The sequence below is a fragment of the Mercurialis annua genome, linkage group LG5 (assembly GCF_937616625.2).
Source record: "Mercurialis annua linkage group LG5, ddMerAnnu1.2, whole genome shotgun sequence".
In the NCBI taxonomy this organism is placed as follows: domain Eukaryota; kingdom Viridiplantae; phylum Streptophyta; class Magnoliopsida; order Malpighiales; family Euphorbiaceae; genus Mercurialis; species Mercurialis annua.
In genome coordinates, this window is record NC_065574.1 from 6,718,597 (window position 1) to 6,736,982 (window position 18,386).

Sequence of the window (18,386 nt, forward strand, 5' to 3'; positions counted from 1 at the left end):
ATCTTTTGTGGGACCAATTCGCGTGCTTACCTGGCAACCGTTTTACTATAGGACACGCGTGTCTGCTTTAGTGGCGGTTACTTTTTGCGCTGCTCTGCTCGTGTTTTAGCGGGTTTTTCTTGAACTGATTATTACCGGGTTTGGGTCTTTTGCATGGGGGGATTTATCAAATTTACTACATTTTATTTAGTGATAATTTTAATCAGAAAATTATTTATTTTATCTATTTTAATAAAAAAAAACATACTAATATATATTAATTGCAAATTAAATCATGATCTATAGCGTGATTTGTAATTAAAACACGAAATCCGATGCTTGACAATATCACTTGCCAACTTTTATGTTTTAATAAATTAGAATACCGACCAATAATACAACACAAAAATGCTGATAAGACTGAATATTATAATGTCTACAAATACCAACGTGATTATACATTATAATATTCATGTCATCATTTTTTAGTTAAGTGTTTTGATTTGTCAGAAAAATAAAATTTTATAATTAACATTGCAAAGATTTAAAATTCTTATTATAATTGTAAATTATGCTAAATTTTGTGATTTAATTTGCGATTAATGCTTTTAAAAATGACAGTGTAATTAATAATTATCTTCAAATAAAATCAGAGTTAATAAAACACATTAAGTTTACTTAAATTTTATTTATAAATAAAAATAAAAAGATCATCAACGACCTTTTTTTAAATCAACATAAAATCTTATATTAGAGCATCTCCAATGACCTCTTTAAAATTGACAAACTCTATTTAAAGAGTTCTGTCAATAAATCAAAATGCAATGAACTCTCTAAAATTTAAATTTGGAGTAGAGAGTAAATGACTCTCTATATGTGGAGAAGCATTTTCACTCTCTATTTCATTTTCAAAAAGACAAAAGTTTAAATTTTAATATAAGATGGTTATTCTTCATTTGAAATATTTTGAATTTTTAAATTAAAAACTAAATAAATAAGTCAATATTATTAATAATTTTATTTTTAAATATTTTTTATAAAAATAAAAGTAAAATAAAGAGTAAAGATTAACGAGTCTATTGGAATAAATCTAAATATATTATTCTTTGCATTAAAATACTTTTTATTTTAATAATTATGCTCTTTAAAATAAAGAGCATCATTGAAGATACTCTTAGTTCAAAACTGTTGGCTATAGGCCCTTATTTTTTATCCCTTGTTTTGATGATAACTAAAGCCCACTAATGTGTTAATTGGATTATTGCAAGGCCCAATTTCTAGAAGCATCTTGATCTTTCCTCTAGCAACAAAGATGGAGGGTATTTTCGGAATCAGCTTGAAAAATACCAGCCCAGCACTATCAGGCTGTCAGTGTACCTTGTACTGCAATCAGGCTGCCAGCACTACCAAACAAACCTGAGCTCAACCTGATTGGCCAGATTAGCCTAGAATAGGCTCCTCCTCTTGTCACCATGTACACCTTGCATAGAGGATAAGAATTGAAGGAATATCCTGATGTGACTCAGCCCTACTCTCTAGAAGATTCTTGGAGTCTATAAAAGGCATTCTTCTCCATTTGCAAAGGTGTGGGAAATCAAGTGAAAAAGATCAAGTTTCCACATTCTCAAGAGCTTTCAATCCTTGGTGTTTTATCTCAAAGAAAACTAGGAATAGTTTGAGTGAGAGTTCATACCATCTTTCTGTAATCATCTTGTGAGGAATAGAATAGGTTCTGGGTAGAATCAGATTTATTCTTCAAAGGGTATTAGTTTGCTGAAGCTATCAAATCAGCTTGTAAGTTACAGACTAGCTTCTGGGTAGAAACTAGGGTTGTATTCTTATTGGCTTTATCTCTAGCCCGTAATAGAGATCTCAGAGTGGAATACTTAAGGATGGGGATCCTTAAGGAGTGGATGTAGGCAGGGTTGCCGAACCACTATAAAAATCTGGTGTTCAGTTTTATGCTTTAGTTTCTGCTTTACTTTAGCTTCATCTAAAACTGTTTTTGAAAGAAAGCTTTTCATTTAAACTAAACATAACTTTACATCATCTCTGTTTTTATACTCTGTTAAAAAGGTTTTCATAAGTCTATATCACGCAGCTCTCAAACTGATCCATATTTGATTAGCTTGTGAAGACTTTACATTCATCAGGACGAAGCTATTCCATTAGCTTTACATATTTAAGCAAAAGTTTTTAAGTCTCAATTCACCCCCCCCCCCCCCCCCCCTCTTGAGCTACTGCTGGATCCAACAAAAACGATAGCAGTTGCAAGGATTAGGATCCTCTCAAGTTGATTGAACATGACCTATCATGTTTAATCAATCTACACCATTCATTATAAAATGAATGGTGTAGATTGAAAAAATATAAAATATGCTAAGTTAATTTATACCATTCATTTTATAATGAATGATAGGTCATGTTCAATCAACTTGAGAGGATCTTGATCTCAGTTGCAAATATATGTTTTGGGATAAAACTCAATGAGCTGACATAAAATAAAATATGGTACACTAAAAATACAAACACCTCGATGAAGTCGTTTTATATATTTTTGAAAGTTAAAATTATATAATCGCCCTAGAGAGCTATGTAAGCTATGTAGCACGGAAACGACACGAAACAGACACGGACTAATGGCGAATTTTTAAAATGAAGGACATGAAATATGGGGGAAACGTGTAAATAATAAAAATATAAGGATATATTTATAATATTAGAAATTACAAAATTATATGTATATTAAATTTTATTTATATATTATGCCAATTAATAAACTAAATCAAATATAATTAAATCTAACAAAATTAAGAAAACAAGTTATATAGGTTATTGATTCATAAAAATTATTTATTGAAGATTTTTTAGGTTTTTTATAATTATATATTTTTATTTATTTATGAAAACGGCCCGAAACGTTTCCTTATAAGTTTCCGAGAGTTTCTGAGAGTTTCCGGTTTCTGAAACGTTTTCGAAACGGGACACGCAACTTTATCGAAGTTTCCGTGCTTCATAGTATGTAAGTCCTTCAATCAATCAAGATCCCGCAACATTCAGATTTGAATCATCTAAAAAGAAGTGAACTAATAAAAAACTGCAATATAAAAATTTGAATCATCATAAAAAAACTTGAAATAAACCAAGAAACAACAGCAATACTGAATTAACTTGAAAAGAACCAAGAAACGGTACAATTGATCGCCCAAGAATAATTAAAAATTTATAAACAACACACTATCACAACTAAAACTAAATTCCATAACAATTTATTGAAAAGAACAAGAAACGAAAATTTATGTGGAATCACCCTGAAATCAACTTTAAATTCACAGAAACAAAAATTTACAAACCGAAAACAGAATTAAAAACTTAATTACACATTCGATGAATATGAAAGTGGCAGAGAGAGCTGATCCATTAGAGAGAGTAAATGAGTATTATAAAGATGAGCTTGATGAACAGCTTCAGCTTCAAGCTCCCCCAGCTGCGAACACAGCCTCTCCTCCGCCTCCTCTGCAATTCTTAATCTCCGCCAAACTCTCTCCACCTCCGCTCTCATCTCCGCCTCTCGTTCTCTGCTTTGTTTCAGAGCTTTTTCTAGCTCTTCCACTCTCTTCTTTAACTGCTCTGCCTCCATTTTTGTAGCTTCTGCCAGAACCAGACTGTTCTGTGTTCTTCCCAAACGGCGCGGAGCTTCATATTTATAGAGTGGTTTTAGTATGTCCAGGTTCATTGAATCTTGGTTTTTTTTATACTACTATTCAAAATTTGTACTCCCTAATTGACAAAATAACTAAATTACAATAGATTTCAAAAAAAAAAAAAAACTAAATTACAATAACCAATATAAACTAATAAATGACATAGATAGTTACTTCTATACCCCTCTATTGATAATGGAGCTAATTAATACTATTAGTATGTTAGTCAAATTCTCATTAAATATTCACCATTTTTCCATAAAAAGTTTAAATTTAAATGAGGGTAAAGATGGAAAGTTAAAGAAAAAAATTATAGTTAAGTTAGTTTTGTCAATTAGAATGGGACACCAAAAACTCCATATTTTGTCAATTAGAGTGGGACGGAGGGAGTATTTGGCTTATGTATTTGCTTTGCTATTATACCATGCTTTGACATTCGCATTCGGTGCCAGTCCATTTGAGTAAATTCGTGTATAATTTAAAATTCATTTGAAAGATTTTTAAAATAGTTTGAAAGATTTTTAAATTCATGTATAATTTAAATTACCAATGAGCTATAACTCAAATGATATAAGCGCTAGGCAGCAAACTGCTAGGTTGTGGGTTCGATTCCTACCACAAGCGCTCCCCCAAATTATCAAAAAAAAAAGATTTTTAAATTAATTTGAACTTTGAATATCAATTTCAATTATTCTACATTAATTGTTTATTCGAATTTAAATACTACAATATTTTGCTAGACAGAATCACAAATTTAATCAGATTTTACTAATTTATTTATTTATTTTATTATAATTGAGGCGCATCAAAATGGCAAAACTTTATAGATACATCATGAAGTCTCGAATTCAACCTAATCCTTAGCACGGCCCGTTGTTTCGGCTCAATTTCTAACACCTAGCAACTAACCTATATTCTATATTGGTCTAATTTTTATTTTATATGATTATATGAATATATAAAAACATATAATTTGATACAAAAATTAAATTTTAATTTTTTTATATAATTAGTCAAACTAAATTTTTTTATTGTTATATGGATCTTAAGGTCCAGCTTTGAAATTAAAATTTGATGGAATTTGCGTTGAAATTCAAATGCTATAATTAAATCCAATTTAATCTTAATAGTGTATAAATTTGACTCAATCATGCATATTTTAATGTAGGTCAATTTAATTTTATTTCCTATACTGAATTTGTGAGCCGCACATATCTTTTGTTTTCCATTTGCCTCTTTCTTTGTTTTGATCATAACTTGCCTCTTTTCTTTATTTTTGAAAAGGTGTTTACTGTTACTACCTTATTAATTTTTATAAATGGATTTTTGAGCCGCCCGTATTATTTTAGTGTTCTTACCTTGTCTATAAATCTGTGAAGATCTTGATTATGAAACTTATAATTTATAAAGTTGAACTACGACCCGGTATACAGAAAAGTCATCATTAGCTCCTTCTTTTTTAATGTTGAAACTTGAGAGCAACACATGTTGGTGGTGCATTGGTCCATTTGGTCAATGAATCAAACCAAAATAAATTAATCATACCTGACTGCGGTTTATCATAATTATCGCATTTAAAAAATAAATGGGTCCATAATATTAATTGTTACTCCCTCCGTTCCATTTAGGAAGTCCGAAGTCCCATTGTTGTTTTCGCACATATTAAGAAGACAAAAATGTGCTTTGAAATTGTACATGTCATTAATTATTTTATACAAGTGTGTTTAATTATTAAGATAAAATAAGGAATAAAAAAGGAAATTTAAGCTAAAAAATTACAAGAGACTTCTTAAATGGGAATAAAAAAATGGACAATGGAATTTCCTAAATGGGACAGAGAGAGTATTTTCTATATTTGTTCCTCATTAATTTATTGAAAAAATACAATAAACAAGTAAAAATAGTAATTATAAATATAAACAAATTTTAATATATGATTAATTTAATAAAAGTATTTATAAATTAATTGTTTTTTTAATTCTTGTGCTAAAAGTAAATACGACAAATATTATATACCGAATAATAAAGTATTCCTATTCGTCATTGAGGAATTCTCATTAACCTTCAATTGTATGAATTATTTAGCTTCATACAAGAAAGAGACTCCACTTGTCACTTCCCTCGTATATTATCTAACGGCTAATATGAGTTGTTTACATTTAACAGAAACCGTTAAGCTTAACTTGTAAACTCTAACAAACAAACAAAAAAACCTCTAACAGAAATGTAACAACCTAACAAACTGAAACACACACTGATTCATGTAAACTGATTCCTGCAGAGGAGCCTTCTATCAACTTCTTTTGCTGATCTTCATATAACATGACTTGTATGAAATTATTTAGTAAGTAATTATTTCGCGGTCAGTTATTTTAATCAACCGAGTAACCAAATTTTATTGATATTAATTAGTAAAAAGCTCGTTTTAGTGTCTATTCTTAATTATATAAAAGTTGAGACAGCAAATAAGTGGTCCTGTAAAAAAATTACAAAATTACCTTAAATGTTTAAATTTTTCCAAAAATAACATTAAGCATACATTTAATTTAGTGGTTCAGTTAGTTCAAAAATCTCATACTTGAAACGAACCTAACTAAATTAATCAAATTAGTCAAAATCAATAGCCATAATCGAAGTGAATGAATCAAAAGCCAGCCGAATTAAAATTGGAGTTTGATTCATTTAGTTAATTCGGTTATATCCAAAGATTGCACAACCCTATTTATATATGTAACCCTTCACCCACATGCCAAAAACAGCCTGCTTATAGAAATAGGCGAGCCATCAAAAGACTGCGCCAAGAACCCATACCATTCTATATTAATAAAACAAACCACAGTTCCTAAGATTAAGAGTTCATGCCAGTGAAAATTTAGTTTCATATAATGATCTAAAAGAATGACTCATTTATCCTTCCTACATTTATAAGCAATCGCTCTTTAAGCAAAGGGTGAGACCAGTCGGTCCAGCCAGAATGCAAAAGACTGCATATCAACAGTTACGTATTCAATAAGTATTCGTAAAATAGCATAAGCTTGCTGCTACAACACTTGATATTTTCTTATTTAGCATGTTAGTCCCCTTTAAGATGCTGCCGTCCCCCACGTGCAAGGGTAAAACAAAGAGATACTAGCATTCCGACTAGATAGCCAGTCATTGCTCCGTAAGTTACACATATTGGCCATTCCTACAAATTTACAATAAACTGTTACAGTATAGATCATAGAACTCGTGAATATAAAAATTTAGTGCATAGCTTATGATGGCGAATATTTAGGAACTGAAGGAAAATCAGCACCTGCCATGGTCTTTCCCAGTCCAGTGGCATAGGCCAAGCCCCAAACCAAGCTGCAATTACAGCCCCATGTGCAGGTATGCAAATCATGTACTCTAAAGATCCGATCGGCCTAAAAGAAAAAATGCTGAGAGTTGGTTTAACCAAAGATTTATAGATACAGTTCAACTATGCTGCCTTAAGTTCATCGCCGGTTGCTCTTTTTGCAACTCTATTTAGAAGACCATGTAAATCTACTAATCTAGCGTTTGATAAGTCTCGTGAGTGTACAATTAATTAACCAAACTGCAAGTGCAGATTAGCATGGAAACTCTCACTTTGACGTGAGGACAAGCATACAATAAGGCTGTCTAGGAATAAACAAATATTTTCTACACGTTAAAAAAGATATTTCTCCAAATCTATAGATTGCTTTACTATTTGTTTCGAATGTCAAAGTTTATGATCCAGCTTTAAGCATATTTATAATTTATAACTGTATTAGTACAAAGTTAATACTCCGAGAGATTATGCTGTTGCAAAACTTACTTAGAATGTGCAAATATACGTTGCCAATGAGACCATGACGAACCAAATACACAAGCTGCTGGCACAAACTGCAAAAATACGAGAATGTTCAATGATATCAACTTATCATAGAATGCTGGTCAAGGGAAGTAGACATGCTCAAAAATCTTGGATTTGTTCTTACACTATCTTGTCTAAGCAAAGCCAGCAAACGGAATAAAAAAATCAGTTCACTTGCATAAATCACTTCACTTGCGTAAATTGTAAAATTGATGAACATTTAAAAGTAATGCGAGAGATAGAACACAAAACATGAGGTTTTTAAGTTTGAATTTTCAAACTAAATTGCTTAATTAGTAGATAAACTTGCCTAGTGAACCATAATAGAACTTACTGTGAATGATGACATAAGAAGAGACCAATTAATGGTCTTTGGTAAGTACCTGTCTCCAATGATAAGAAAGAAAATCAATACCCTACTGTAGATTGTTAACTCCAAAACAAATTAAGGCAAGAGATAAAGTCTGCGTTCTATCATAATTAAAAAAAATACGTAAGTATCCATCTTATTATTTTGAAACCACAAGTCATAGACTCATAGTCGAGTTGGACAGCCACCACCATCATGTAAACTTAATACCCCAGCTGACTTTCAACTATAATCAATTTACTTTCAGAACAAAATAGCAAAACAAAGTTTTCTTAGAAAAAAGTTGAAACAAGCAGGGGAATTAAGGACCTGACAGTAATGACACTCTTCCAAGTTCCAACTAGAGATTGTGAACCCCTTCACTTCAAAGTTTGAAGTTCCAACCTCGACTGTGGTTTACATTTTCAGAAAAAATAAACAGAAGTAACACATTACTCACTATACCACATACTGGATACCAACAGGAGCGCCCAAAACGATTGCTCCAAGAGCATTCACTAGAGCTCCTACAGATTCAAAAACAAATATTATAAGGTTGGTGAATCCAGATGGAACGATAAGAAAACAAATGTAATAGCACAGTGTGAAGTAAATAATTGTCATAAAAATAGAATCACAAATGCCAATCTGTTACATACAAACATTGATCTAATTAGTATTGGCCCGAATTAACAAAACAAACAAGATGCCAAATAAGTGATTGATGGCGTAGTAGTGGAATGAATGAGTTATATCAATCAAGGCATAATCAAAATCAACTGTCATCAGAATTCTGCTTATAAAACTTCTATACTTCTAATGTTGATTTCAGTTTCATGTGGCATTGATCTGGAATTTAATTCGACGAAGAGTAGTATATATACTAACCAACAGGTAGAGCCAACGCGCCTCGTCCCACTCCTTTCAAGTACTGAAAAATCACATTCAAAAATACAAATTAACTACAATGAAACATAACAATAATTTAACCAAAGCTTGTCTGGTTAGTATGACAAAAAGAAAGTTACAATCATTGACCCAAAAAAATCCAATCTTTTCCGACATTTCACAGAACTCCAACAATTTCCCAACATACCGAGCATTGTTCAGGATTCAATCGAAACCAACTGTGAACAAGAATAACAATGGGAGTCTCAACAACCTAAAAAACAAGTAAATTAAAAAGATAAGAAATTTAGAATTGAATAATGTGTAAACAATAGAAAATAAAATCAAAAGGAGGATAAATGAAGGTACCCATGTGAGAAAAAGGGTGTGTGAAGGATCAGAGACGAGATTGACAGAGCAGAGATTGTCAGCCACCACCAGTAAAGCTATTGCTAAAGCAAGTGCAGAGATGAGATGGACTGAAAATGCTTGTAGAAATGAAACTGATGCTTGTAGAAATGAAACTGATGGAGAACATGAAATCTCTGGTGCAGATGCTTTTGTACTACTACTACCACTGTTCATCTTCTTCTCCATCTTTGTGAAGTAAAAAAGCTCACTTCTAGAGACCAGAGACGCACTCTAAACGGGTACTTTTAAATGAGATGAGCTGAGCCTGGGACTGGGAGAGACAAACTGCATATCAACCGGATCCAAAAATATTGTATGTAAACTAATTATGGGCTCATAAATAGTCCATAATTGGATAATTGGTATTTGGAGAACACTCATAATTTTTTTTAAATATATTTTATCAAAAGTTTTATGATTTTTTTGTATATATAGACTAGTTTGCATAGGAATAATTTAAGATACCATTTATAATTTATGATTTTTTTTCGGTTAATAATAACTCATTCTCATGATTCGAAATTCAAAATTATTGTTAAATCTCAAAATGTGGATTGCACATAAACTTGCATACCTGACAAATTTGAAGTATAATAGCCAACAACTCAGTCCTAACCACTCTATTTATCAGAAAGGGCGTAGCCGGTTTTAAAGCCATGACGTCCAGATGGCTGAGAGTTAGACCACTAGACAAAACTCGTGCAGACTATATTTTAAAATTTTAATCATGCAAGTGCTATTCTTTTTATATTTTTCACATATTATAATTGTTTTTTTATTTCATGCATTTAAACTAAAGTTAAAATAATCAAACCACTCTGTATTATGTACTGTTTTTACCATACTAGTTTCGCATTACGTGCTATGCACGTGGCTCGTAACGTAACTCTTCAATGTACATATTAGTAAATTTATTATAATTATATCAATTTTTTATTTATAATTAATATTAAATTAATTAAGAATTTTTGTAAAAATAAATATAATATATTTAGTTATTAATTTTTTACTGAATTTATTCTTCTTTTGGTTTTATAATGAACATAATTAAATAATTAATTTAGTTTTATTAATAATATCTTTAAAAATAATAAAATAGAAATTTAAATAATAATATGTTGACCAAATACAGTATTTTAATTTTATAGTTAAATCAAACTAAAAGATAGGTATTCCTACTAATTTGGAGAGAATTTAGTTATTTTTTACATACTAAAAACTAAATTGGAGATAATTTAGCTACCTATTCTAATTAGGACTTTAATTACAATAGTGATTAATTAAATAACTAATTAGTTAATGACTATAAAACCTTATTTAGTAATGAACTGAAAAGGGTTATTCAGTAAATTTGCTTGTCCCCCCCCCCCCCATCCGTGCTTTTATATATAGTATATATATATATATATATATATATATATATATATATATAGATAATAAAATAGAAATTTAAATAATAATATGTTGACCAAATACAGTATTTTAATTTTATAGTTAAATCAAACTAAAAGATAGGTATTCCTACTAATTTGGAGAGAATTTAGTTATTTTTTACATACTAAAAACTAAATTGGAGATAATTTAGCTACCTATTCTAATTAGGACTTTAATTACAATAGTGATTAATTAAATAACTAATTAGTTAATGACTATAAAACCTTTATTTAGTAATGAACTGAAAAGGGTTATTCAGTAAATTTGCCTGTCCCCCCTCCCCATCCGTGCTTTTATATATAGTATAGATTAATATAAACTTCAATTTTGTCAAATAAAAAATCGCTCTATATTAACCATTTTAACTACTGACACTTATTTTCAATCTAAATTGATTCGAATTTTTGATTTGGTTCGACTTTTACTCGCATTGTAGATCCTACGAAAATTGACAAGAATATGTCCGAAATAATTGTGTCAATGAGTGTCCTAAAGAATGAAAACAATACCCACGTATATAAGAATTGGTCCAAGATATTAGAAATATTTGCTTATGAATAGGTCCAATAATATTTTCAATAATTGTTGCCGACTTTGCTGTAAGTGTAACTATCGTTATGCAACATGTTATTTGGAAATAATTAATTGTTTTATTCATTTTAAACTCTCTTAACGAAAAATAATAATTAGTTTTCTATAAAAACACTGATTATTTTACTTCTAATTTTTTATTAAACTTGGATAGAGACCTATTAATGGGTAACAGAAGTTCATTATGTCAACTAATAAAGAGCGGATTAAGAATCTTGAAGCTGGATTTGGAGGATTACAAGACAGCTTTTTACGCATGGAGCTTGGCGTAACCGATAAAATGCATCATCTTGAAACCACCCTTCACAAAATATCTGAAGCTTTGCTCTCTAAGAATGAATCCATTTCTCCTAATGCTAGCGGACGCCTTGAGAACATTTCAATCCGGATGGAAAATTGGGAGCAAGAACAAGATGAACTTCGAATGATGAAGAATGAAAGTTCCGGGAAAGATCGGAAGTATGAAGACGATGGTCCCGATCCATCCATGTAACACTTCTTTTTCTTCCTTATTTTTGTTATTGCTACTATTTTTTTATTGTTACTTAAATGAAGTACAACTTCACTTGATTTAATTAGTTTAATTGAACTCTACTAATTATGAATTTTTTTTGGGTTGCTTGTGGATCAGAATGGACGAGGACAGACTACCATTATCAAGAAAAATACCAATTTCTTCTAGTCATATCAACCCTTACCGAATGATCATCGTTATCCGACTTGTAGTTGTAGGATTCTTCTTTCATTATCGAGTTACGAACCCTGTGAACAATGCATATGCACTATGGCTTATCTCTGTCATTTGTGAGATCTGGTTTGCTTTTTCATGGATTCTAGATCAATTCCCAAAATGGTATCCCATTGAAAGAGAAACATATTTGGATCGATTATCCCTAAGGTAATTACTAACTCCTTATGTCAACCATACATGATGTTCGTGAATCTTTTTTTTAGGGTCGAAAGTTTACACGAATTGGACTCATAAGAATATAAATTAATTTTAAAATTAAATAACTATATTAATAAATTTAGGCTTAAATGCAACAAAAATCACCAACTTTTGCCTGTTTTTATTATTTAACATAATTCTTTTTGCCAAAATTAAAGATTATGTTAAACATTAAAAACACGCAAAAATTAGTGATTTTTGGTGCATTTAATCTAAAAATTTACAAATACAAAATAATAAATTTGGAAGTCATACAATTTTTATTTTATTATAACTCTTATGATACAAATTTAATAATTTTTATATATATTTTTTATGATAAAAAGTAAAAAAAGATAAAAATAAACTAGTAGCAAAATGTGAACTCGTGATGATATAAATTATTTATAAACAAAATATTTTTGAAAATAATATCTTTTATAATTAAATATATTTAAAATAAAATTAAGTAAAAATATTTAGCAAAATATATCAAATTTTCGTAATAAATGATATATTTATAATAAAATACATTTAACTGATATAAATAATGTATAGTTTCGTCTCTCCATTTTTTTAGTCCAGATTAGTCAAAATATTAATACAAATATGAAAAATGTTCGAACGAACTTTTATATTTATTTATTTAGGATTTTAATACATACTTTTAGGCAAAACGTACCAAAAAACCCATGAGGTTTTCGCAAAAATACAAGAGATTTGAATTATCCGGAATGCCTTATATATTATCTATAACAAATATAAAAGTGTATTCGCGGGGGGAACACTTCCATTCACGGACAAAAATACCCTATAACAAATATAAAAATGTATTCGCGGGGGGAACACTTCCATTCACGGAGAAAAATACCCTCTACATATTTTATCTAAGTTGATATTCCTAATTGTGACATATAAGAATATTTGTGCTTAACAAATAGAAAGACGACATTCCTAATTCATAAAGGAGACATATTAAAAATAATTATCGCATTAGCTACCATTATGTATTAAATTTCTAATCCTAAAAGGAATTGTGCAACAACTATCATTATGTGTTAAATTCTTAATCCTAATAGGAATTGCACATATATATCACTATATATAAAAGAATATAAGGAGTTTCATTAATATTAAATAACCATATTATAATATTTGTGTTAAAACTTTGATATTTTTGATATTTATTAGTTAATTACTATGAAAAATAATATAAATTTGTTTCAATCATATTATCATTTTTTAATAACAAGAATATCAAAAATTAAATCTATTACTTAATTCGAACTTTTAACATTTCCAATAAAAAAATTAAAATTTTATAAAATAATTCAACAAAACAAATAAAAATATACAAGTCTAATAAAATTTAAATAATTATATATTATTAAAAAATATACAATTATAATATTAAATAACGGGTCATATAGATATCTTTAACGTGCATAGCACGTGGCCAAAAAAACTAGTATCAAAAAAATGCACAATCAACGTCCTTTTTGATTTTCAGGGTACAATTCAGCCCCCAGTTTTTTTATTGAACAAAAACAGCCTTCCGTCCATAATCACCGTTAACTGGTGACGTGGCACATAGAAAAAAATTTCAAAAAAATCCCTAATGTTTAAATTGTTTACAAATTTCATATTTATAATTTCTTTTAGCACATTTCACCCTCTTCTTCATTTAAATACAAATAAAATTTAAAATTTAAATATTTAAAAATCGACTTTCGGCAAGCAAATTTTATTTAATGCCACTTCACCTGAATTATCCCTGGTAATTTAAAGGAGCTGTATAGGCCGGGGAAGAAACTATACATATTAAAGCTCTGAAGATGTGGAATAAATTTCAATTACATTAAAATTGATTTTATTAGTTTCTTCCCCGGCCTATACAGCTCCTTTAAATTACCAGGGATTGTTTGCACTACACACTCTCTTCATTACTACTTGCTGCGCCTGCGGGGGACTACTTTGAACAGGCAAAGGCGATTCGGGTTCCTTACTAGTTGACACCCATTCGACAGATTCGGGTTCTCAAGAACAGACCATCAACGATGGTCGGATTTGTTCTCTGACCGGAATTCGGTTTGTCGCCATTTCGAAATAGGTTCGGGAAAATAGGTCGGCGTTTTTCAAAATAGATTTAGTTAGGTTTTAATTGAATTTCGATTGGTTTTAATAAGTATTTTAATTATTCATTATTAATATTTAAATGAAGAATAGGGTGAAATGTACTAAAAAAATTATAAATATAAAATCTGTAAACAATTTAAATTTCAAAAGACCTTTTATGATGTAAATCTTTGTGTGAAAAGTCGAAACTAAAATTCCACGACTCACTTTTTCCACTTGTTTGGCAGGTATGAGAAGGAAGGGAAGGCTTCTCAATTAGCTCCAGTTGATATATTTGTAAGTAGTGCTGATCCATTGAAAGAACCTCCCCTGGTGACTGCAAACACAGTTCTCTCCATTCTAGCCGTGGATTACCCCGTTGACAAGGTATCGTGTTATGTTTCTGATGATGGTGCTTCTATGCTAACATTTGAGACGCTATTACAAACAATCGAGTTTGCAAAAAAATGGGTCCCTTTCTGTAAGAAGTTTGACATTGAACCAAGATCACCGGAATCTTATTTTGTGCAAAAGATGGATAAGGTGCATGTCTCGTTCATAAAGGAACGTAGAGAAATAAAGGTACAAAAGCTTCCAAATTTGAAATTTATCCTTCCTTTTGTATGGCTGAGTATTTTCATTTAGATTGTTCTTACTGTGATTGCAGAGAGAGTATGAAGAGTTTAAAGTTTGTATCAATGGTTTGGTTTCCAAAGCGCAAAAGGTCCCGGAAGAAGGATGGACAATGCAAGATGGAACTCTATGGCCTGGAAATAATGTTTGTGATCACCCTGGGATAATTCAGGTGTTCAAATATTGAATTTCCATATTATGGTTTTGTTTTTTTCTGACCTCTAATATCGATTATTATCGATCCATGCCAGGTTTTCCTTGGTCAAAATGGGGAGCTTGACATAAATGGAAATGAATTGCCCCTAATTGTTTATGTTTGTAGAGAAAAAAGACCTGGGTATAATCACCATAAAAAGGCCGGCGCAATGAATGCTTTGGTACGTAGTTAAAGAAAGGAAAAGGTGTCATATTTTTTACATCGCTGTTGTTGAGGGGATATGGTGTTATTTGAACTCTTTTCATCAAGCAGGTCAGGGTCTCTGCTGTGATCACAAATGCTCCATATTTGTTAAACTTAGATTGCGATCACTACTTCAATAACAGTAAGGCTATAAGAGAAGCTATGTGTTTCATGATGGATCCTTTGCTTGAAAAAAGAGTGTGCTACGTCCAGTTTCCACAAAGGTTTGATGGTATTGACAAGCATGATCGATATGCCAACCGAAACATTGTATTCTTTGATGTAATTATTAAGTTACTAAAATTTGTTTGACTTTTCCACTACAAAATATTCCTCAGTTTAGAAACTAACACATATTTTTATTACAGATTAACATGAAAGGCTTGGATGGCCTTCAAGGGCCTATATATGCTGGCACTGGATGTGTATTCAGAAGACAAGCATTCTATGGTTTGTATGCTCCAAAAGTAAAGCAATTGTCAAGTAGAACATGCAACTGCTTTCCTAAGTGGTTCTGCAGATGTTGCTCTTTAGGAAGAAAAAAGAAGAAGAAAGGTACCAAACCTAAGCCTGAGACGGAGACGGACAAGATGGCTTCAAAGACATGTGCACATGGGTCTGCTTTAGAGAATACCAAAGTTGGATTTGAAGGTAATAAAAGTAAAATTAAATCCACATATACTATAAGGACGTTGTGTTCAAACAACATTTTGAAAATTACATGAAGATACCTTTTTCATAAGTTATTAAAAAGACAATTTTCATATATATTTGCTAAAATCATTGCAAGTATAGCTTAATATCATTTTAGTTACAATCAAACATTTGCGATGATGATTTGAGTTTAATTTGTAATTTCATTTTCAGCTTTCCTCTGAAGTCTAAACCGCACAGAGTAGATTTATTGCACGTTATTGATAGAGCCTCTGTCAGAATGTCTTTTCAATATGGAATACATATATTTGGTATGGTTTCTTAGACCAATTTGGATTTTTTGTGTATCTCAAGCATTAGTTATAATTATTTAACAATTTATGAGGTTGCATTATCACCGACAAGACCGATTTAGAGTGTAGACGAATGATAATTAGTTTTTCCCTAGTGGAACATTTAGTCATTTTTTCCTAGCCATTCAGAACAGGTTATACACTTAGATTCTACACTTGAAAGTATGCTGGTGTGATGCAAATTTAATATTCATGTCTATTTGATCATGCATTTTCTCAACTTTGTAACGTGCTTTCATGTTTGTTGTTCTTCTCATTAAGTGTTAGTGACATTCCAACTAGCCTATTAATTTTCTTTTGCTTACATGTAAGGGCTAAATACAGGAGTTGAAGATGAAAATTCAACTACAATACCTAAAGCCAAATTAGAGAAGAAATTTGGACAATCTTCTGTTCTTGTAGCATCGACACTATTAGAGGATGGTGGTATTGGTACGTTAGAAAATGCCAGCCCTGCATCTCTGTTGAAAGAAGCCATCCATGTAATTGGATGTGGCTATGAAGATAAAACAAAATGGGGAAAAGAGGTAAAACAAATAAATAAAGTCGTATAAAATTATTGACCAAATAGTTGATTATGCTTATTGAATAAAATTGCTACGAATCCTCCAGGTTGGATGGATTTATGGTTCAGTGACAGAGGATATACTGACAGGATTTAAAATGCATTGTCATGGATGGCGATCTATATATTGTATCCCAGAAAGACCTGCATTCAAAGGTTCTGCACCCATCAATCTTTCAGATCGTCTACACCAGGTCCTTCGATGGGCTCTTGGATCAGTTGAAATATGTTTAAGCAGACATTGCCCACTTTGGCATGGGTATGGAGGAGGTTTGAAGTGGCTTGAGAGATTATCTTACATAAATGCTACGGTGTATCCATTAACATCTGTCCCTCTACTGACATATTGTACTCTTCCTGCTGTATGCTTGCTAACTGGAAAATTTATTACTCCAGAGGTATGCAGTTTATATTCATAAAGCTATTGAGTCACGTAACATGTAACTAAAATTTACTTTTATTTCCACATTGCAGCTCGACAATAACGCCATTTTATGGTTCCTGTCACTTTTTCTTTGTATATTTGCGACTAATATATTGGAAATGAGATGGAGCGGAGTTGGAGTAGAGGATTGGTGGAGAAACGAGCAATTTTGGGTGATCGGAGGGGTTTCGTCACATCTATTTGCGGTTGTGCAGGGGTTGTTAAAGGTTTTATGTGGTGTAGATACAAACTTCCATGTGACATCGAAAGGAGGAGGAGATGATGCTAAGTTCTCCGAGTTGTATATATTTAAGTGGACGACGTTACTCATTCCACCAACAACATTGTTGATAATAAACCTAATAGGTATATTTCTTGCTCTTTTAACTGCCTTAAGAAATGGCTACGAGTCGTGGGGGCCTCTGTTCGGTAAGCTATTTTTCGCCTTTTGGGTGATAGTCCACCTCTATCCTTTCCTCAAGGGTTTACTAGGAAGACACAATAGGACTCCTACAATTATTATTGTCTGGTCTATTTTGCTTGCTACTATTTTTTCCCTATGGTGGGTTCGCATAGATCCATTCATATCGAAAACAAATAATCCAGTTCCAGAGAATTGAGATTTAGACTGTAATTAGAATTAGCAATACAAAGATAAAAATGTCTTCATATAGCTTTTAAAACTCTTCTTCTTTGGCCAAGGATGTGTCAAGTTTGAGGTGGTTGTAGCACCACACGCAATTGTTAAAGTGATTTGGGACAAAAACTCTAATCAGTTATTCTTTATTCAGGGGAAGACGAGACTGGATAAACTATATCTATGTATTATTATTATTATTATTATTATTATTCATAAATCTTTCTTTACATTTAATTCATTAAGATTAATCAAGATTATTAGTCATAATGTAACCAAACAAAGCTATAGTTTTTGAATCAAAACAATTTTGGTTTTGAAAACATATCGTACCACACAATAGTTCAAAACTTTAATTACAGTAATCACCAGATACTCTCATGACTTGAGTTGAGATCACATAAAAAGAAATATATAAGTAAAATATTGAGAAATTTATATAGTTCGCAAATCTATATA

The 18,386-nt window shown here is 31.0% G+C and overlaps 3 protein-coding genes across 3 annotated transcripts; 1 reads left to right on the forward strand and 2 right to left on the reverse strand.

Moving 5' to 3' along the window:
* Positions 1–3,117: 3,117 nt before the first annotated feature.
* LOC126682453 (protein RESPONSE TO LOW SULFUR 4-like) lies at positions 3,118–3,681 on the reverse strand. Its single transcript, XM_050378155.2, has one exon. The coding sequence runs from the start codon at positions 3,617–3,619 to the stop codon at positions 3,356–3,358; it is 264 nt and encodes an 87-aa protein (XP_050234112.1). The 5' UTR covers positions 3,620–3,681; the 3' UTR covers positions 3,118–3,355.
* A 2,861-nt stretch (positions 3,682–6,542) lies between these two features.
* On the reverse strand, positions 6,543–9,500 carry LOC126679919 (PIGF/3-ketodihydrosphingosine reductase fusion protein-like). The gene is made up of 8 exons (XM_050374943.2): positions 9,152–9,500; positions 8,991–9,056; positions 8,783–8,825; positions 8,367–8,421; positions 7,880–7,928; positions 7,507–7,574; positions 6,982–7,090; positions 6,543–6,870 (listed from the first exon to the last, which is right to left on the reverse strand). Exons 1-8 carry the CDS (start codon positions 9,377–9,379, stop codon positions 6,757–6,759), a joined length of 732 nt encoding a protein of 243 aa, XP_050230900.1. The 5' UTR covers positions 9,380–9,500; the 3' UTR covers positions 6,543–6,756.
* A 1,857-nt stretch (positions 9,501–11,357) lies between these two features.
* On the forward strand, positions 11,358–18,157 carry LOC126682363 (probable cellulose synthase A catalytic subunit 3 [UDP-forming]). The gene is made up of 10 exons (XM_050378016.2): positions 11,358–11,707; positions 11,850–12,116; positions 14,510–14,843; positions 14,929–15,066; positions 15,146–15,271; positions 15,364–15,576; positions 15,663–15,945; positions 16,614–16,828; positions 16,914–17,264; positions 17,341–18,157. The coding sequence occupies exons 1-10, from the start codon at positions 11,403–11,405 to the stop codon at positions 17,908–17,910; spliced, it is 2,802 nt and encodes a 933-aa protein (XP_050233973.1). The 5' UTR covers positions 11,358–11,402; the 3' UTR covers positions 17,911–18,157.
* Positions 18,158–18,386: the final 229 nt, after the last annotated feature.